The 22497-nt window shown below is 42.5% G+C and overlaps 1 protein-coding gene across 12 annotated transcripts in view; it reads left to right on the forward strand.

Moving 5' to 3' along the window:
- Positions 1 to 22497, forward strand: part of KIAA0232 (KIAA0232 ortholog) — a 94041-nt gene that overhangs the window by 46666 nt on the left and 24878 nt on the right. For 9 of the 12 annotated variants that reach the window (XM_072802736.1, XM_072802741.1, XM_072802767.1 and 6 more), the window contains exons 3-5: positions 8521 to 8658; positions 20616 to 20682; positions 21752 to 21833. In XM_072802736.1, the coding sequence (XP_072658837.1) occupies positions 8521 to 8658; positions 20616 to 20682; positions 21752 to 21833 (287 nt within the window). Of the gene's footprint in view, positions 1 to 8520; positions 8659 to 19306; positions 19422 to 20615; positions 20683 to 21751; positions 21834 to 22497 lie in introns of those variants that run through there. The other 3 variants (XM_072802776.1, XM_072802734.1, XM_072802787.1) reach the window with 3 other exon arrangements.

Here is a 22497-nt window from a genome sequence, read left to right on the forward strand (position 1 = left end):
TATAGTAGCCATCCTGATGGGTGTAAGGTGGTATGTCATTGTGGTTTGATTTGGACTTTCCCCAATGATCAGTGATGTTGAAGATCTTTTCCTGTACTCACTGGTTATCTGGGTGTCTTGTGTGGAGGACTGTCTTGCCCATTTTTAAATCGGGCTGTTTATTGCTGTTGTTAAGTGTTAGGAGTTCTCCATATGTGTTAGTGTTAACCCCCCCACCCCCCATCAGAGACATGGTTGCACATATTTCCTCCCATCTTGTGGGCTGCCTTTTCACCCTGTGGAGAGTGTCTTTGTTGTACAAAATAGAAAAATTTTCATGAAATTTGTCTATTTTTACTTTGTTGCCTCTGCCTTTGGCATCCTGTCCAAGAGATCTCTTCCACAACTAATGTGAAGCTTTGTCCTATGTTTCCTCCTAGAGTTTTATAGATTTAGCTCTTATATATAGGCCTTTGATTCACTTCTGGTTGGATTTTGTATATGGCATGAGGTTTGGATCCAGTGACATTCTTTTGCAGGTGGACATCCAGTCTTAACACCATTTGTGAAAATACTCGTTTTCCCACTGAGTGGTTGTGGCACCCTTATTGAACATTGTTTGCCCGCATATGCGAGGGTCTCTTTCTGGTTTCTGTTCTGTTCCTTTGGTCTAATGTCTTTCTGCTAATACCACATTATTTTGACTACTGTAGCTTTGTTGCAGTGTCTTTTATATCTCCTAATTGAGTGTATCTTCTAGCTGGGAGGCCATCACTCTAGAAATGTAGCTGCATTATTGATATTGGCAGAGGTTCAGTAAAAATAATCCCAGTACTGATTGCTAAGTGGACTGGTGATATCTGCCTTTGGCACAGCTTGCTTATTCCTGGAGCCACTTAGAATGTGCTCTTGCATTGTTCCCCTGTAAGATTGTTCGCCTCCTGAACAATAACTCCTACAAAATATGACCAGTCCTAGGTTCCTCCAGTGTCTTATCACATGTGCTGTATTTCAACAGACATTCATTCAGTAGGCACTGATTTAAGTAAACCTTACACATTGGGAATGTGACAGTACAGTCCGAGTAGGAGTTAGCACTGGTGATGGGTATGCAAATTAATGTCCACAGACATCCTAAGATACCATGACATAATGGTTTTCATGGGGAGTGGGGAGTAAACTCTTCAAATGGAATAGAGAAAAGGTTTTGAATATAAATAATTGCATTTTTAAAAATAAATAATTGCATTATGTAAAATGCACATGTCTGCTTTTTAACTCTCCACGTGGATGCCCATGAGATGCCACAGCAGGTGCCAGGAATACAGAGCTGACTAGGGACGGTCTTCAAGAGAGAGCTGCTGGTCTCGGCATCTGTGAAACACTGGCTGTGCAGAGCTTGGGACACTGCATTCGGGGAACGATGGCAGTGGGGATGACAGAGGAGAGACCAGTTGAGCAGTTGAAGGGAGGAAGAAGGGAGAGTACATGTAAGGTCACAGAAACAGGAAGGGCCTGTGTTGTGAGGCCAGAGAAGAGCAGGGCTGGGAGTCCGATTGGGGGATGAGACTGGGAGGGTGAGCAGACCGAGCCTCATGAGCCTGATGGGCTGTGTTGGGGGTTGCATTTCAGTCCCTGAGACAGAAAGACTCTTTGCTGTGCACACCAGCACTGCAGATGGCCTGTGTGCTGGTAGGTAAACTAGTTAGGCACCCGAGGGCAAGGAGGCCAGTGAGGAATTGTCACTGTTGGCTGAGGACCTAGCTGGAAAAACATAGATGTCATTAAGCTGCCATTAGGCTTGTATTTTAGAGACAATTTGCCGTTTTTTTGAGCAGTGAGAAGTGGATTTATTACTTAGGCCCTTCCTCAAATTCTAGCTGTATCTTTTATTCACAAGCAACCAAAAATTTAGCCTAAATTGGCTTATGAGGAGAAAAAGTCTCCTATAACTGAATTTGGAGAAGTAGGGCTGGCCCCAGCCTGGTTTAGTTCAGAGCTTTCCCAGGGTCACAAGGGCTCCTGCCCTGCCTCTCTACTCGCTTTCCTCTGTCAGCTTGGTTTTGCAGCCAGCTCCCGGGAAGGTAGAGGGCAAATGAAAGTGAGAGTGGTTCTGGCTTCCAGAGGGGGTGTTCCCTTTTATTGTATTTTTATTTTATTTTATTTTATTGTTTTGCTCCTTTTCAACTGCCCATGTCTGATGGGTCACACGCCTATGTGTGAGCCAATCTTTGTAGCTAAAGGGATGAAACGTGTGGATTTGTATTAAGCAAGTCAGGGCCCAAAGATGGGGGTGGCACCAGTCCCATTCAGACACTTCAGGGTTTTGGTTTTTCAGGGTGCTGTTAACAGGAAGGTGTGGGAGGCAGGGGTGGATGCTGAGCAGCTGATGGAGACGTCATCATCCCAGCTGTATTTCAGAATGGTGTGTTCTTTTTCTCTCTCCAGTTCTCCGTTTCCTTTTTGACAGAAGGCAGCAAGAGAAAGTCAATCAAAACTCTAGCCTTATGTCACCTCACAGGAGTGTCTGGAAAAGTACTCGGCAATAGATTTCTACGCGGAGAACGTTCTTTAGCCATATCTTCTTTTGGTACTTGATAATTTTTCTGTCTTTAAGATGATGCCTTTGAAAAATCATGCTTGACTTTGCAGTTTAACAAGTAGACCTTTGGCACATGGCCAATATTTTATGTTTGTGCCTCAGTGGACTTGTAATGAGCAGAGCATAGGGGACTGAAAACGTAACAATAAAAGAGAAATATCTTGAACTGTGTTTTTATACTGTTTTCTTTTAAAAGCTTATGATTAGCTCAGTGTTACTGTTTCATTAAGTCCTAATACATTCACACAGTATATGAACCTAGAAAAAAGGAGTAAAGGCACTCTCAGATATAGTAAGTGGAAAACCCAGAATGCACAAAGTGTATCTACTACTCTGTTGTTTGTGCAGCTTTTGCTACACACTTGATAATGTTTCTGAGTGAAGTCAATGTGAAATTACAAGGCAAAACAGCGCATATCTGCAAAATTTCTAAAGCCATCTTCACAGCTAACATTGTTTGTCTCACAAATAATGGCAAGCCGCTTTATATATTTTCATTCTGTCAGAAGTGAAAACGAGAAGCCAACTTCCCGCTCCGACCCAGCTTTGTGGCGGGATGTTGTCCAGGGTCACACTGTGGTGCCAAGCTGTGGCTTCTGCTTGACACGGTGCTGAGGGGACCTCTGTATCTTCATATTCGTGTAATTGTTCAACTGAGAAGCTTCCACCTACCTCTGACTTGGGAATGACTAATCTACACTATGATGACATGTGAAAAGGCAAATATTAAGAGAAGAATCTAACAGAATTTTATAAATGCCTTTTATTTAGGCAATTAACATGTTTAGTTAAATTCATGTCTGTGAGTTAATGTCAGAATTTGGGAATATCTTTGTGTGAAGACATTTTCAAAGACAAAAGCCATGAAGTCTTATTACAGATCAGTATTAACAGGGCAGCTAGGGAAGAAAAAGAAGACACTTCCAGCTTAGAAAGGAAGAACTACAACTATATGTGGTTTGCAGATGCCACGATCTTGTATATAGAAAACCTTAGGGAATGAAAAATTAAGAAAATTCCATTTACAACAGTATCAAAAAGGATAAAGTACTTCAGAATAAATCTAATAAAAGAAGCGCAAGACTTGCACACTGAGAACGTCACTGAGAAATGAAAGACAATCTCGTAAGTGGAAAGCCCTCCCATGTTCACGATCAGAAGACTCCATGTCATTAAGACAGAAGTGCCTGGTGCATTGATGCACACACAGCCTTGTCAGAGTGCCCGCTGCCTGTGTTGCAGAACTGGCAAGCTGATCCTGAAATCCATATAGACCTCTAAAGGGACTCGGAATAGCCAAAAACATCTTGTTAAAAACAACAAAGTTGGAGGACTTACACTTTCCAATTTCAAAACTAACTATAGGGCTACAGTAATCAAGACAGCTTGATATTAGCATATATATGGCTGTATGAAATGAAACCAGGTGTTCAGAAATGAGCCTGTATATCCATGGTCTAACCAGCCTGTTCAAGGGGGGAAAGAATAGTCTTTTCAGTGAAAGATGCTGAGACAACAGAGTAGCCACCTGTAAAGGTGGGTGGACTCCTACTTCATACCACATACATCGACTCCACTTGGTTTCTAGACCTCAATAAAAGAGCTAAACCATAAAGCTCTTGGAAGAAAACGCAGGAGTGAATATTTATGACTTGGAGGAGGCAGTGATTTCTTAGGACACCAAAAACAAGCAGCCGTAGAAGACATCAGTAAATGAGACTTTATCACAATGAAAAACTTTTGTGCCTCAAAGGATATCATGGAAAAAGTAAAAAAAAAAAACAAAAAAAAACCCATAGAATTAGAGAAAAATATTTGCAAATCCTGTATCTAATGAGAGATGCGTGTTCAGAATAGATAACTTTAAAATGGGCCAAGTATTGAATAAGCCCTTCATATATCTTCTCTGGAAGAATGACAGTAAGTACATGAAAGGATGCCTCACTTCATTAATCATTAGGGAGATGAAGGCCATGATGAGGCACTACTTCATGTGTGCTGGAATGGCTAAAATAAAAACCCAGGCGATGATGAGAGTCCGTGAGGATGTGGAGGAGGTGGGGCCCTGAAATGTTGCTGGTGTGATGGTGATATGTAGCTGCTTTGAAAATAGCCTGTCTGTTCTTGAGATGGTTGAACACAGAGATGCCATGTGACCCAGCAATTCTGCTCCTAGGTGTATAATCAGGAGAACAGAAGATATGCATCAATACAAAAACCTGTATGTGAATGTTCATAGCAGGTAAAAACAATCCAGATGCCCGCCAGTGCCTTCATAGCTGAAAGGAAGTATGTCCTTGCAGTGGAATATTAGTCAGGAAAGAGAGTGGAGCACCTCTACTGCCACAACATAGATGAGCCTTCAAAAGCTTGCACTGAGGGAAAGAAGCCAGCCACAAAAGGAAATCTGTTGTATCATTCCATGTATATGAAATGTGCAGAATAAGCAGATCCATAGAGAGAGCAGGTCCGTAGTTCCCGGTGACTCAGGAGAGCCAAAGTAGTGGTAGAAAGTGCCAGCTGACGGTACAGAGTTCCGTTTGGGGTGATAAATAGGTTTTAAAATTAGGTAGTGGTGATTGTTATGTAATCACCAGTGTGAACTATACTAAAAAACCACTGAATTGCACACTTTTAAAGAGTAAATTTGGTTGTCTCTGTATTGTTTGTCAGTAAAGCTGTTATTTTTTTTTAAAAATGAGCATTAACAGATGAACATTTGTCTTTGATTTTGATGTTGAGGGAATGCTAACTTTGAAACCCAGTTAAGCAAATGTTATTTCATCCCCTCCCCGAAAGAATTTCATTCTTGTTGTTAGTAGATCTGGGAACAAAAAATTATACTGAATTATAATTTGAAATCCATCAATTAAAAAAATTGTGAGAATATATTTCCTTTTTGTAAAAGTAACTACATTTATATCCTTGATCATCATCTTGTCCTGTGAAGTTTAAAATGATATCTGGCTCCCTGAAGAAAAATAAATTTGCCATCCCTTGCTCTAGCGCCACATTTCTTCTGCTTGGTGTTCCTCCCTTATTCTAGCCTAAACTTCTGTTCACTGTTTAAGACTCCACTTCAGTGACCCTCCTGTAGGAAGGGTTGGCTTATCAGCCAGGCCCTTTTTAGGCCTCCCGAGTGCTTTCTGTAGACCTCTATGGTAGCAACAGCCATTCCCAGGCATCTGCCTTTGTGTCTGTATTTGGTACCGGACTGTGCACCTCTGACAGGCAGGGCCTCTGCTGCATTCATTCCTATGACCCCTAGTGCCCCAGGGAGAACAGTCAAGTCCTCACTGGATGGATGGGTGAGAGTACATTCATGGATAAACCTGAAGATGCCAGATATCTGTCCGAAGTGAAGAGCCACAAGAACTCTTCGAGTTTCTCCATTCTTGTGCCTCAGTAAATTTTCCATTAGCAACAACTTTGACTACTGTAGGAGTATGATGTAATTACAAGAAAAATCAGAAAGTCTGTGTCTTCTCCTCCTCACTGAGATAAGCTTCTTAGTGATCTCTTAGTTTGTTTTCTCTGAGACCTTTTAGTGCACATTCATGTGTGTGTGTGTGTGTGTGTGTGTGTGTGCACACGTGTTAACAAAAAGTGAGATTGTACTTTTGTATAAACGATTTCTCTTACGCATACTGTGGATAGCTTTCCAGGTCAATAAATATGCTTCATATCCCCCCCTTTTCTAAAGATTTATTTATCTCAGCGCGATAGAAGGTGCACACGCAGGAACGTGTGCAAGCAGGGGGTGGGGCAGAGGGAGAAGGAGAAGCAGACTCCTTTCTGAAGTCAGAACCCGATGTGGCACTTGATCCCAGGACCCTGATATCATGACCTGAGCTGAAATAAAAAATCCAGAGTTGGACACTTAACCAACTGAGCCACCCAGGTGCCCCTGCTTCATAATCACCTTAATAGCTATAATATCTCCTCGCCTGGATAAATCTTAACTTTTTTAACCAAGTTGTTTTCTTCTTATTTGCCTGGATTAACAGCTATCTGATCAATATCACAGTGGCTAAATCTGTGCACACAGTGGTGACTGTTTTGTTAGGATAAATCCTCAGAATTATTAGACTGAAAGTACATGTACATGTTTAAGTTGTTTGATATGTATTGTCAGACTGCCCTCCAGAAAAAGCACCTGTCCATGTGGCCTGAATTTTGAAAGTCCCTTCTATCTGTATAATAAAACTTTTTTAGGACCTTTGGATGTGTGTTACCTCTGCTGAGCTATAATGTAGCTTCAGTAGAGAAACATGTTTATAATGCTTGAGAAGGAGAAAGAGCCAGTCTCAGTAGCTCAAAACAAAAAAGAGTTGTTTTCCATAATTACACAATAAGTTTTCTACTTTCTTTGTTTTATATACCATAAACAATAGAATTACAACATTTCTCTCCGCTTTTGGAAGCTTTGAGTCTTTGTTGTTATGGTTCTGTCTGTTGCTCCTGTTAGAGGACAAACTCAATCTCCAGAAGATATCACTGATAAAGAATGTCAGGTTTCAGGTGTAGTCCAGCCAAACCTGTTAGATAAATGGAATACACTGATGGGACTTACTTGGCCATTAAGCACATTTTCCCTTGGAAAATTGGAAAACTCGGCCAGAAAATATGTTTTTCAGGTTCATGAGATCTGCAAATGTGTCCAAAAAATTAAGTAAAGTATGCTAATGACGATGGATATAGAAGGAAGGATTGTTCCTCCACTCTTACCTGGTGGCCTAAAAGTAATTTTTATGTGTTTTATGGATCAAAGTAAAAATTGGGTTAGACAGTTGATGGTATATGATTTGACCTTTTAAAATCTTTTGAGTTTATTATTATGCTTTTCCTTCTTTTCACTTCTAATTCGTATATTCATATATATGTCCTGAGGGCTTGCTTAGGTCATGTCATCTTCTAAGTAATTTTAAAAATTTTGCCATTGTCTTTCTGACCTTTTTTCTCTTATTGTCTGTCCACTGATTTTAATCATAATTTGTCAAATGAAAGGTTATTTATTTATTTATTTTCAAATGGAAGTCTTTTTAAAAGGCAAAACAAAGTAGCAAAGCAATTAAAAATACTACTTTAATGTCCCCTTTTAGGGAAATAGCTATAAACTTACATCTTAGAATATTTTGTAACCAAAGAATTTGTGGTAACATTGAGGTGATGGGTACAATTTAGTAAGTTAAATCAAATACAATAACTACCATGAATTCAAATCTGTGATTTTTAAAGCATATAGAAAAGACCAAATAAGGCAGACCAAATTACTCTAGTTTTTACTGGGTGGTAGGATCAGTTATGATTTTTTGTTTTCTTCCTGCTTTTCAAATTTTCTTCAGACTTTTATTATGGGCCATGTGGAACCAAGGGGTGGGGGGACTTCTCTTGCCAACATGAAATGTTTTATATCTGTTGTTTTATAGACTACAGGTAAAGCAATAAGGATTGAACCATTTAACTGTTAAATGATAAAATCTGGTAGTAATATGAACACTCATTACTGAAGAGTGGGAAGCGCAGAAGAGAAGACATTTAATTATGTATATAGTTTGGAATTTATGATGTACTTGCATTTACATATGATCTTATATTTGCATAAATTTACATTTGCATTTATAATATCCTTACATCATATATTTACATGTATGATGTACTTGCATTTACATACACATACATAAATTGAATTATTTATTAGCATTTACTGAATGTGTGTGAGTCATATTCCTTAAGATCATAAATTCTAAATAATATAATGAGAACCTGGGAAATAGATACCAAATGAATAATTAACCTGAAGCGCTCAGATTGACCATGTTTTGTGGTCTCTGAACTTCCTGGTGATGAATGTTCTTGGGAAGGGAATGTGTGTGAGAAATAGTGTTGAAACTTGTTATTTACTCTTGTTCATTGAAGTCTGTCTAATCTTGCTTTAGGAGAATGACATCTTCCTGGGCTGGGAAAAAGGAGCTTACAAGAAATGGGGAAAGAGTAAGAAAAAGTGCTCAGATCTGACTCTAGAAGAAATGAAAAAACAGGCTGCTGTCCAATGTCTTCGCTCTGCTTCTGATGAAGTAGGTTCCCGTTTTACTTCTAATACTGAAGAAAAAAAGAGGTGGAGCAGGGTGAGGAGGGGGGTGGGGTTTTTTTTTTTTTTTAAGTATACAAATATAACATCTTGACCAAAGAAACTTAAACAGTAAACTACTCATTATCTTACCACTGTGGTGGGAACAGTATCACTTCTTCCTCTAGGGCATTTTTCTGCATAAATGAAGTTGTATAAAATATATATTTTTAATGTAATATTACAACTAGAGGATCCACCAAATTATATATCCTTTTTTTCCCATTTAACATGCTCCATCTTTTTATTACATTATCTTCTTTGTAATGGCTAAGTTCTATTTCATCAAATAATATTCCAACAGCAATATAATACACTCTTTATTAGTGGATATTCCCTTAGCTTGCTCTTTTTTTTTTTTCTTTTTAAGTAATCTCTATGCGTAAACTCATGACTCCTAAGATCCAGAGTCTCATGCTCTTCTGACTGAGCCATCAGACACTCCTGTTCAGCTTACTCTTGATTTTCTGTTATGCTCTCCAGAATATTTTTATGTGTGGCTTTTCCATATTCTAGATTATTTCTTTTGGATCCATTCCTAGAAGTGGGATAGCAGTTTAGTGTTTTAAGGGCACTGCATTTCCTTATGATTCATATAATTTTTTGTTTTAAGAAAATATTACAAGAATTTTTATTTTTTTTTAAGTAAGCTCTATCCCCAACATGGGGCTTGAACTCATGACCTAGAGATCAAGAGTCGTATGCTCTACTGACTGAGTCAGCCAGGCTCCCCCATAAGATTATTTTATTATATTAATCTTCTAATACTTCACATGAAATAGTTGTGTCCTTTAGCATCCTGAAAGAACAAAATGGTTTGAGAATATAATCACCCATTTAAGTTAATACTATGTAGTTCTTATTACTCCCTGTAAGATATACTCTCTGAGATCCTTCTACTTAGAAAATTATTTTGCTTTTACCAGTTATTTGAGATGGTCTGGTTTTAAGTTCCTTTTTATTAGCAGAGTTGAATTGAAAGGATTCTGTCCTCCAGAAACTTCTTAATTTAAATGGGTGATTATGGGACGCCTGGGTGGCTTGGTGGTTGAGCATCTGCCTTCAGCTCAGGGCGTGATTCTGGGGTCCTGGGATTGAGTCTCACATCAGGCTTCCCACAGGGAGCCTGCTTCTACCTCTGCCTGTGTCTCTGCCTCTCTCTCTCTGTGTCTCTCATGAATAAATAAATAAAATCTTAAAAAAAAAAACATTAAATGGGTGATTATATTCTGAAACCATTTTGTTCTTTCAGGATGCTAAAAGACACGAGAACTATTTTATATGAAGTATTAGAAGATTAATAAAGGAATCATATGCGTTACCTAATGGCTGATGTTGGGATAATCGGGTTTGCTCCATTTGATAATATTCTGTGTGGCCACCACCCAGCTCACGTGCCTTTTAAGGCTTGTCCAAGAGTGCGTCCCAGCTGTGTGTTCTCATCCCGCTCAGCGCCGCATGTGAGAGCCCGAGCCCCTGGCACGGACGTGTTCTGTTCATGCGTGCCTCACCTCCTCAGTTGCAGTTGTTCATTTCTGTCCTCCGTTCGTGACTGTGCTCTTTGGGGACCGAGGCTGAGCTCCCCGTGTGCCTGTCTCCTGGTGCCTGAAAGTGAGTGCAGGCACGGGGGATGATGGAATTGCACACACTCAGGTGTTAGGGAGTCTCCCCTGGGCATCCCTACCCTTCCTGTCCTCTCCCACTGTGTTCCTCTCCCCCACCCCTTTGATTTTTGCCTTGTGATTTCTTGAAACTGCTGCCTCCTAGACTGTGGGATAGGGATTTGGAAGTTACCGCTCATCTGGCTGTCTGAGGAACTGTCTCATTACAGCAAGTGGAAATATTATGAACCTAGTTTAAGAAAAAGTGGGATAATATACACAAAGGACATAGGGATATCTTACTGAAACCACGTCTGGAAATGCAGGGCCCGAGGAACGCCTCAACTAGGAAGAAAATGATTGGCAGTCAAAGTTATTTTCTGTAATGATCCACAGTCTCTCCTTTGCTTCCCTCTCTGCTTCTGGGTCATTCCATCTCTCTCTGGAGTCTGGCTTTCTCCACTATAGCACGGATGGTGGGAAACACCACCTGCTAGCCCCATCCCCACACCATTGCTAAAGGCTAGTACCTAAGCACCGATCAGCTATGGACAGGGTAATTGGCTGGGTGTGGGCAGGAGCACACACGATCAGGCGGTGGACTGCAAGGACAGGCAGCATTGCCTGGGGGTCCACTCCTGGAGCTAGAGGCAACGCTCTGAAAGAACAGGGTGGTTGGAGAGTTACCCAGGAGGTATTTCTATCTGGCACTGCAAGGAAAGTAATTTGGCGTTGAAAATGGCAGGTGGTTTTTTTTAAGGAGGTTAGTTCAGGTAAATACTTTGAAAAAAATCCAAAGAAGCTGCTGAGTCATGGTTGGGAGGAAAATGTGAGTCAGGAGTTTCAGTCTGGGAAAGGATCCTATTTCTGCTTTGGACCAAAGTTGCTTGAGAAGTGACTCTTGGCTTCAGCTCACAGTGAAGGGAAGCCGAGTGGAAAACAAGGGTGCTTGACATGAACTGTGGAATAAGGAGGAATACGGGCACCTGTCCCAACCCAATGCAAGACCCTGCTTCCCTGCCTCATGGCGCTCGTGTCGGGTTCATCCTAGCTGAGCGTGCTGCGTGCTGGAAAGGACTTGGTGTGAAGTAGGAGCAGTGCAAACAGAGTGGTTCTTTCCATTGTTTCTTGGGAAAAATGCTTTCCTTTGCTGGGAAGTTTATTTTTCTAGCCCAGTGAAGTCTACTTTTCCAGTTTGTTCTTCTATCTCTCTCTCTCTCTCATTTTTTTTTTTAACACTTACTTATTTATTCATTTGTGAGAGACATAGAGGCAGAGATCTAGGCAGAGGGAGAAGCAGGTTCCTTGCGGGGAACCCAGTGCAGGACTCGATCCCAGGACCCCCGGGATCATGACCTGAGCCAAAGGCAGACGCTCAGCCATTGAGTCGTCCAGTCATCCCTGTTTTTCTCGTTTTATTTTTTTTATTTTTATTTTTTTATTTTTTTAATTTTTTATTTATTTATGATAGTCACAGAGAGAGAGAGGTGCAGAGACACAGGCAGAGGGAGAAGCAGGCTCCATGCACCGGGAGCCCGACGTGGGATTCGATCCCGGGTCTACCAGGATCGCGCCCTGGGCCAAAGGCAGGCACCAAACCGCTGCGCCACCCAGGGATCCCTGTTTTTCTCGTTTTATAAAAAAATTGTTGCATTGTTTTTTCTTAATGATGAATGCTTTTAATCTCACCAAATGAAAACGAGCTGAGTAAATGAACGTGCGAGACATGTACAAGGAGCTGGCTGTCTGCTTGGGGAATGAAGAGGAAGCAGGAAGTTCTTAAGCCAGCTCTCCTGGTTTGAGGGAGTCAGTGGAAAGAACCTGGAAAAAGACCTTCTTTCCTCATGGTCCCTAACAACAGAAAGGAATCACTGTGGATGTTCATAAACTGTAGGTTGTATGTCCCCAGGCTTTTCTTTCTAGAATCCGTCTGCTGGCATAAGGAGGTCCTACATAGGAAATTTGAATGCAAATGTTTTGTTTTCTGTTTTGGCCACAGTGAATGTTTGCATGTGGGTATGATGTTCATTGCCTAAATATCGAGGATGATACATATGTGGTTCTGTGCTCCATTTTCCCACCCAGTCTCTACCATCTGATCCAGAATCAAAAGCCCTGAACAAGTTTACCTTCTGACTAAAATGTTAATGACATAACTATAAGACAATAACACAAAGAGGCTGTCCTAATATTAGGTAGGTAGGTAGAGGTGATGTTATGCATTACCTGTGAGATGAATTCTTTTCTCGTGACTTTCGTTTGTGCCTGTTACAGGTACCATGTTAGTTGTTGCTATAAAAGCATCCATAGCATCAGACTCATCACTGTGTCATGGTTTCGGTAGAGTGGCTAACTTCCCTGACTCCTCTTGTGCATACGTGTGATGGGACCCTGTATCTCCTCCCAATCTATCCCCACAAATTGTACCCCATATGACAGCACATCTCTTTAACCTGCTCAGCTCAATATTTTGTCTAAGAGATGTCACCAAAACAGAAAACTCAGTTATGTCAAATTTAATTTTATACGTTGAATAAAGTTTGGCAGCACCTGCAAAGATTTGGGCATCTGGTCTTGATTCCTCCAGGAGGTCATGACCTTGGTGGGCTTTGCTGTTTGTGAGGTCCCGCTGAAGTGCCTTTGCTGATTCCCTGCATCTGCATCTGCATCTGCATCTGCAAGTAACGTGCCCTTCTCTGGGCACTTGCTTTCTCTAGCACATTTTGCATCTGCTTTGGTTAGAGTTGTACCAGAGCCTATAAAGGGGGTGGTGCACCTCACGCCACGCCCAGATGCCTGGTTTTATGAAGTGATGCTCTCCTGAGCTGTCTGTTTGTGTTGTCAGTGGACACGATGTGTGTCTGATGTCAACTATATCCAGACCTCTTGCCCCATTTTAATATTTTTTAAAGATTTATTTGAGAGCGTGTGAGCAAGGGGTTGGGGGGAGTGAGCATGCAAGCATGAGCATGCAGAGGGGAGGAGCAGAAGGAAAGGGAGAAGCAGACTCAGCAGGGAGCCCTGTGTGACTGGATCTGAGATCATGCTGAGCTTGAAGGCAGATGCTTCACCAACTGAGCCCCCCCACGTACCCCTCTTTCCCCTTTTTAAAGACTATGAAGCAAGGTTAAAGTTTGCCCGCTCTTGTTTTTTTAGAACCTTCAAGTTTACTTGGTACTGTTTTCTCAGTCCCTGGAATTGGAGCTTTTTATATTGCTTGTTTTTGTTTTAATAATGAGTTATATTTCTGTTTATTTAAATGGAGTTCCTGAAAACTGCATCAAAACTGCCTGTCAGGTTCGCAGGCAGTGACGACTTCAAGAAGTTTGGAAGTGGTGCTGTGCTTGCCCTGGGCTGGGCTGTTGCTCGGCCTGAGGCTGCCATGGAGCCCCACTGAGAGATTCATGCCCTGAGTACCGCGGGGGGCTTGTTGGAGTTGCTCATATTCCAACATTGAAGCTCACCAGTAGAAGCATGTAGTACATCTTAGTATTTGCATATGTATAGTTTATATGCTGTACAGGGTTGAATATATAAAGACTGAGTTTCATGGCGGTCTACTATTGAAGTTAATTTTGACAATACATATTAATTGTGTCTTTGCACCTGACTTGTGAACTTAGCTCATTCTGGATAATAAGAGTATCAAAATAGTAATAAGTGACATGTATGGAATGCTTAAAATGTGTAAGTTTCTGAACATTGCAAGAAATGAGGCTGTGCTCGCTCTGTAGGCCAGACCCCTGCGAAGCCGGTCAGTGGTTGCTAAAGCTCAGGAGTTCACGGCTCTGTCTACCTTGCTGAGGAAGCCTTGACCTTACCTCCTCGGTATAGATGGGATGGGGAGGGGGGCATGCAAGAAGACCTGTAGGCCTTGGGGAGGATTTTGGCTTTTCCTCTGGGAAGTGAAGTGTTGGAGGGTCTGGAGCAGAGGCTAGTGTAGCCTCACTTCAGTGCTGATAGGACCCCACAGGCCGTCTCACTAAGTTGGGATGGGACAGGACGGGGTAGACTCCGAGAAAGCAGCGGTCTAAAGGTAGAGGACAGTGAGAACTAGTGAGATTCTAAGTACATTTTGAAGGTAGAGCTGACAGGACTTGATTTGGGCTGGAGAAAAGGGTGACATTATGGAGGATAGCTGTGGTTTTTGCAAGAATGCGATTTTTAGAGATGCCTGGGTGGGGTGGCTCAGGCAGTTGAGCGTCTGTCTCTTGATTTTGGTTCAGGTCATGATCTCAGGGTCATGAGATGGGGCCCCAAGTCGGGCTCTGCACTTAACGCAGTCTGCTTGGGATCTTCTCCCTCTGCCACTCTCCTTGCTCCTGCACACACTCTCTCTTTTTCAAATACATCTTTTTTAAAAAATGCAATTTTCATTTCTGAGGAAAGGAAATTAGGGAAGAACCACTAATCTATGTGTGGAGGTGTGAATAGACCTTTGAACGTGAGCTGCTGTGGATAGGGCTACGTGGAGACTTGGAAAGGACGGCTGGGTGGAGTGGGGGGCTGGTGAGGCTTTATGGTTTGGGGAAGAGGTTGGTCTGTTAGTGTATCTCGCCCAGACCCGGAGATCTTGTGTTTCCAGGGCCAAGTAGGAAGCTGAGTAAGTGCAGCAGTAGGGAGTGCTGAGGCCTCTCTCCACACTGGTTGTGGCTATGGCTGGTGCTGTCTAATGGGGCCAGATCTTCTGATCTGTCTTTAGAAAAGGTAGGCTATTTTGGTTTTTCAAGTAATTCCTGAATATCAAACATCAAGTGAGGATATGAGAAAGGAAAGAAACAAAAGCTGCTGCTATAAAATCTGCAGCCTTGGTGGTAAGAGGGCAAAAAGGAGGCATGTGTGGGGTTGTGGTGTGAGATGTAAAAGAGACTGTGTGCACGAGGGGGTGTGTCACACTGTCCTGCTGCAGAGGATGCAAAGCTTACCGTTTTTTAAGCTTTGATTAATCAAGTTCTTTGATGGTTACTTGTAACAGAGGCTGACATCCTCTACTTCCTGTGACAAATTATAACTTTTTTGCCCATCATTCTAAGAAGATGTGGATCTTGTCCTCCCTGGCATGTAGTAGGCATTTGATAATGTTTACCAGTGGATATTTCTCTCTTCCTCTATACCATATTCTAGAGAACAGCTGTAAATAAGAACTGGAGGCAGCCAATGGGTAGATTTTTGTTGACCTTCCTGTGGTCAAGGATGGGACTCACAACCCTCATGCAGGTGCCTTGGCAAAAACAGCTTTTTGTTTGGGGTTTTAATTTTTTTTTTTATTTTAATCTTTGAAAGGCAGTAGGCCAGAGGTGTTTATCTACATGCCCCTGCTATGTATTGCATTATACCTGGCCATATCACATATTTCTATGACTTCCTGGCCACTGAAGGCATGAGCTTATCAACCCTGTTATAGATTCTCAGTTGTCTCACATGGTGCTCTTTTGTTTACATTAACTTAGTTCTAAATTTTAAAAAGGTTTTTAAAGTTTTTTTTTTAAGGTTTTTTTTTTTTTTTTAAGATTTTATTTATTTATTCATGAGAGACAGAGAGAGAGAGAGAGAGAGAGACAGGCAAAGGGAGAAGCAGGCTCCATGCAAGGAGCCCGATGTGGGACTCGATCCTGGATCTCCAGGATCACACCCCAGGCTGCAGGCGGCGCCAAACCGCTGCGCCACCGGGGCTGGCCTTAAAAAGGTTTTTAAAATGGAAGTGAGTGATCCTTTATGTATGTCATCACCAGTAGTCATATCTCAATATCTAGTTGGGTTTTCTCTCAATAATCTTCCAACAGTGCTTTGGAAATTAAAATCTGAGGGTTGCCTGGGTGGCTCCTTTAATTAAGCTTGATTTCAGCTCAGGTTGCAAGATAGAGCCCTGCATTGGGCTCTCTGCCTAGTATGGAGCCTGCTTAACATTCTCTCTCTACCCCAACCCCAGCTTGCACATGCACTCCTTGTTTTCTCTCTCAAAATAAAATAAAATAAAATAAAATAAAATAAAATAAATAGAAATTAAACTATGAGATCTGAAAGATTGTAAAAGAGCTCAATCTACATGCAGGGTAGGTTTAAGCACAGGAGTATTTGGAAAGGTATACCTTAGTTATTGCTGCATGACAAAGTAGTCCAAAATTAATGACTTAATACCAATAGCCATTTTTACTTGCTTACAGTTGTGTGGGTCAGCTAGGGCTCAACTGGGAAGTTTTGTTGCTGGTCTTGGGTGGGGTCTCATGCTCTGGCAATCAGATAGCAGTTGGGACTGGATGATCCGTGATTGCCTCTCCTTGTCTGGTGTCTCCACAGGGATCACTAGCTGTGACCTACACATGGCTAGTACAGGCCTCTGTACAGGCAGGTGGAGCCCAGGAGTTGGCATCCCAAGAGCCCATGCATCACACTCTGTGGTGTTTCACTGTGGGCGAGGCCTGTGCTGGGCTCAGTCCCAGGAGACATGGTTCACTGGGGACACCAAAGTGCTAGGCTTTCCCTGTTCTGGTAGATACTTTCTGGAGAAATAGAACCAGGCAGGACACCAGGCACCCAAGAGGGGAAGCTAGGAGATGCCTTAATGGAAATTGCAAGCTAAAAGTCAACAAATTGGTGAATCCCCATCCCTTTCTTCCATCCAGCTGCCGTGGCATTGAAGGTCAGGACTGTTGTGAAGAAGACACATTCGGGGGACAAAGGGATCTTTTCTTGTTCTAAACACATGGTAGAAATGAAAAAGTTCAACAGAAGAGTTGGAAGGTAGGGCAGAGGGAATCCCCAGAAAGTAGAACAAGAACACTGCAGGAGCTGTAGCAGGAGAGAAGTCTGGGGGCTGCTGCGGGAAGCACAGTGGCTGTGGTGTCGCTGTTTTCCGGGTGTGGCAACTGAGTTGGTGATGGGTGATCTAGGTAGGGTCATGTGGAGAGCCCTGGGATGACATTTAACCCGAGTTGCTGCCTGTGAGCAGGGTCCCTTTCCAGCACTTAGGGAGTGTCCATTTCAAATGATCTCTTCGTAAGAGATGAACTGTTGAGGTGGTTAAGAGTATGGTTTGAAAATGGAGAAGTGTGGTGACGGGGCAGTGAGTGTGATCGCCTTTGTTCCCTTGTGTTGAGAAGGATGGGCAGAATGAAGAGCATGGAGGAGGACGACCGAAGATGTTGTGGGAAGGGAGCAAATGAAAGAAGTTTCCAGAAGTAGTGGGATGGTAGCTGCCACATTTGACCGAGGCCCAGCCTCCACGGGCAGCCTCGGTGAGGGAGTAGGGCTGGCAGCGGTCACGGAGTCCAGGTGGAATCCAGAGGATGTGGGGTGAGCTGGGTCAGGTTAATTATCTTTCTTATGCCTCCAACCTCAAAGTCAAAGCAGAGCAAAATTTAAAGGCATTTTAGAGGCAGTGATAACATTAATGAGATTCTGGGAAATGAAAAACATACACGAAATCTAGAAATGGCACCAACGTTCAGGTGACTGATGTGACAGGCACTCTGATGGTGCCTCACATGTATGACATCTTAGTTTGCCCTCATGAATCTTGAGGAGAAAGTGTAGTGTTCTCAGGGTCACAGGTCAAGCAGCACAAACATCATGCTACCCTGTGAGTATGTGGCAGGGTCACAATTAAGACCTAGACTTTTGGTGTGCTCGCTTCCGCAGCACATATACTAAGACCTAGACTGTTGGAACCCCAGAGCCAAATATATTCCACTTGGCCATTTCCTCTGAGCGGCAGGCATGATTACAGCGTAAAACCCGGGAGGACAAGGGCCCTTTCTCTCTCTCCGTGGGTCACACTTGGCCCACGGGTGCTCGTGATCTTTGGTTGACTGAGGGAGTGCTACATCAGTGAATGCTCATGCATCAGAAACTTGCCAGTCTCCCTGTGTGCTGCACCAGTTTCCAGGTTTAGAATACTGTTACTTGAATTTTTAGCATGATCTTACTGTTTGGGGGCATTTTTACATATTCATTTGATACTGTGCAGTGACTGTAAGTGATACTGTTCGGAAAAGCAGTTCATAATTTCAGGATGTTAGCATTTTTTTCACCTATAACGTGTTCTTCCTTACAGTTATCACTGTTACTTTTCTTTTTTTAAGATTTTATTTTATTTATTTATTGGGAGCAGAGGGAGAGGAACAAGCAGACATGGGGCAGGATCCCATGATCCTGAGATCCCAACCTGATGTGAAACTGAGTCAGATGGTTAACCAACTAAGCCACCCAGATGCCCCTAATTTACTTTATTTCTTAAGATATGGTAGGCTCTCAGTATTCTTTTTTTTTTTTTTTTAATTTTTTATTTATTTATGATAGTCACACACAGAGAGAGAGGCAGAGACATAGGCAGAGGGAGAAGCAGGCTCCATGCACCTGGAGCCCAATGTGGGATTCGATCCTGGGTCTCCAGGATCACGCCCTGGGCCAAAGGCAGGCGCTAAACCGCTGCACCACCCAGGGATCCCTGGCTCTCAGTATTCTTGAGTGCCCCTGGGATATGATAGACTGTAGAGATACTGGGATATCTAATAGTTTATATCATAATTGGGGAAAGTATATAGAACTCGTTACTACACCAAATTCTCACTGTAGAATACCTGCCAGGGGATGACTGGGTACGGTGCTGCTTAGGGTACTCCTTTTTGTTTTTCAGTTCACCATTACAGCCCCACAGTCTAATGATTAAGTGTAATGTAAGTAGGATGCTGTAGGATTCAGGACAGGATGATCTAGGCCTGGTGGTAGAGCTTGCTTTTTCTATATGGAGTTAGGGAGTGAGCTCACTGCTTTGTTGCCATTTATGTATGAGAGCAAATACACATACTTCTAACCTGCATTACTGCCCAGAACAACTAAACTTCACAGATGTGTGGATGTAATTTCCAAGACAAAGCATGGTTTATCATGACTGTCGCACGTAGACTGTGGAACGGCCAGCTGCTGTGGGGTCCCTGGAGGCTTGGGCTTCTGCACTGGAGCCTGGCACTGGGTTTAGAAACACAGTGACATAGGCTTGCTGTACAGAACAGCATGCAGCGAGTGGCGTGTCAGCTGACACCGGTGTTAAGTTCGTGGTCTGGAGGAAATGCAATAAAACAGCCACATTCAACACCCCTTGAACATTATGGTAAGCAGAGGCTTTCTGATGGGTTTGTGTAGTCAGAGCAGTGTTTGTGACTAACATTTGCCACGGGTTTTAGGAGGGGCTTTAGGGGAAGAACGGCTCTTTTGGGGCCCATCTATTTCCCTGGCGCCCCCTCTGTGCTGTGTCCCCAACTAACAGCTGTGATCTGCCATGGGTAGAGGGTAACCGTCCGTGTCTACAGTTAACCATTTTCACTGTGTTCTCTTTCTCGCTGTTGGAACTGGCACTCTGTGCTTTCTTGTTGAGGATATCCATAATACTTGTGCTGAGTCACTCTGAGTTCAGTGAAGGGGGAAAAGTTCTATTTTTAGCTGCTGCAGGCCCCGTGAGGGCAGCGGGTTGAGTGGAGCCAAGCGCACCTGTCTGGGTCAGGCCCACCTAAGAGAGACTCCCTTCCGAATTAAAAGGGACTTCTGACCACTGAATAAAGTCCTCAGAAACACGTTTGCTCTTCTTGTACCCCATGAGGGATTTTTCTTTCTTCCTTCAGAAACAGAAAATTCTTAAAGTTTAAAAGTCTACATAGTGAAAGATTGTTGGTGTCTGTTTCCAGCATTCATTTTTCCTCAAAGTTTGGCTGTTCTGGTGATCCTCCCGGTTTCATGCTCCTGAGGGCACTGTCCTGAGATGTCCCCCGTCTGCTGGAGCCTAACACCCTGCTCATGACCTTGCAGACAAAATAGAGCTTGGGTGTGCGCTCAGCACTGTGGTGCGCTCCATGCTGCCGTTTCTGTTGCAGTTATCAGTGTTCACTTAAGAACAGAAAAACTTAGCCTTGTTTTCTCTACACTGTGAGCAACTAGAGGAGCTATGTGAGATTTTTGCAGTTTTTTTTTTCTCCTTCATACTGAGTCTGGTACAAGACCTGGCTCACCTAGATATCAAATATTTTCAGTGGTGACTGACATTTAGTCACTGACCCTTGGGAAGACAGGCCATCCTGGGAGGTACATTAATATTTTCACATTTTGTCGTAAGTGCCATTGAGGGTACTTTATTGGTAAAGTACGTGGACTGGATCAGATTGGCAGACCTGTAGTGTTCCAGCTTTTATGTTGTTTAAGCATTGATAAGGTATTTCATTTGGAACGTGGAAGATTTGTGAAACCTTTACATACAAACAAGGGTGTACGAATGCCTGGCAGGAAACTAATGTGTATTTCTGTTCTCACACAGAGCTCCGGTATCGAGACTTTAGTGGAGGAGCTCTGCTCCAGGCTGAAAGACCTTCAGAGTAAGCAAGGTGAGCACACAGCTGCCAGAAGACCGTCTGCACGCAGTGGGCTGTGGGCACTGTGAGGCTTCATTCAGGAGATCCTAGAATTGGCCAAAGACAAGAAGCCAGTCTTTGTTTTTGGTGTGTCGCCATCCAGCATCATGCTGCGTCTTCAGCTGTTAGTGGCTTCTGGGTTACCCTTTGCAGTCACTTGTAGATTGATCCCTGCTCTCAAAGGAGTAACATAATCCACAGGTGCCCTCATGGGGCAGGGTGGGGGTGGGGATGTTTTGTTTCATCTTCACATGGAAGCTTAGGGATCAGGAGCAATATTTCCTCTTTCCCATCTTCATACCCCAAAGGTGTTGACACGGTATTTCAGGTTCCAAAGGAACTTATGCCTTGACTCTCAGGTTTTTTGGGAAAGGCAGTCTGGAGGCTCATTAGAGTCCTTTTGATTCGTGAAGCCTTACAGCTTCTTGTGGCAACTTTTCTGCAAGCCCTTAGAATGAAAGCCCCATGTCAAGGTCAAGGGTCTTGGTCTCCTTGTCCTCTTCATGGCCATTCTGCTACCTACCAAGCCTTGAGCCACCTTGCACAGTTTGTTTTTAACCTAAAGCAGTACCATGAGCTAAGCTGAACATATAGCCCTTTGCTTTTATTTTAGTTGACACACAGCCCTTGCTCACCTAGATGTTGTAACAGAGAACTGGATTTTCTCTAAAATCGGTATCAGTCAAGATGAGGCAGTGCAGAGTCCATGGGTGCAGAATTTTGTGAGAATCTCAATAGATGTTCTCTCCTGGTGAAATTAATAGAGGATTTCAGTCTCTTAATCAGGTGCCTCTAGAGCACTGGATCAGTGATGAGGTGAATAGCTCTCTCCTCCAGCCCATTGTTCCTATGGGTAAGTTAGAGAATTCCCTCTGGTGCTGTGAAGAAATAGATTTTTATTAAAAGGACAGATGGTATAGAGTTCTTTTTAAGCCACAAAGCCTGTGTAATTTCTGACAAGTTACTTGAGAAACTTTAAAAACAGGAGCATTTATTAACTAGATAAAAGACAAATCTTTCTGAATTTTTTGTTTCATAACAGAAGAGAAGATTCACAAAAAGTTAGAGGGGTCTCCCTCTCCAGAGGCAGAATTATCCCCTACAGCAAAGGATCAAGTGGAAATGTATGTAAGATTGTATTCAGTGATAAAGTGTGCATTTGTTAAAATCAGACTAATAACTGCTGTGTGGTTTTCGGTTTTTGTTCATTGTCTTGTATTTAGTTTCATATCTAATAACTCATGAAACACTTGAACAATTACTATGTGCTTGCACTGAGAATTCAGAGGTAGATAAGATGGTTCTATCCTTATCATACATACTGAATCAATATTTGTGAAATGAATGGAGCAGGCAAGGTTATTATTTAAAGTCCATTCATGTGCAGTCACACCAGTCTTTGGAGACAGCTGCAAGAAAGTGTATTACATACAAGGAGACCAAGTGTCTACTGCCGCTTACAAAGAAATGTGGGCAAGTCATTGACCTTGTCAAGGTTGTTTCCTGAAGATGCTCTTCTTTCTTTGTAAATGGTTAGTAAAATCAGCTTCACTATAAGCAGAACTTCCTTACTATACATTTTATTTGCATCTTCTGAACTTCTAGAACCTAAGGTGACTATATCTTTTATTGGTTGGTGTGGACCTGTGCTGTCCAGCATGGTCTCTATAAGTTGCGTGTGGCTATTTAGCACCTGAAATGTGGCTATACTTCAAATTGAAATGTGTTATAAATGTAAATTCTCACCAGATTTCAAAGACTTGGTATAAAAAAGAATGTAAAATATTA

Source organism: Canis lupus, chromosome 2 (genome assembly GCF_048164855.1).
Source record: "Canis lupus baileyi chromosome 2, mCanLup2.hap1, whole genome shotgun sequence".
NCBI classification, from domain to species: Eukaryota; Metazoa; Chordata; class Mammalia; order Carnivora; family Canidae; genus Canis; species Canis lupus.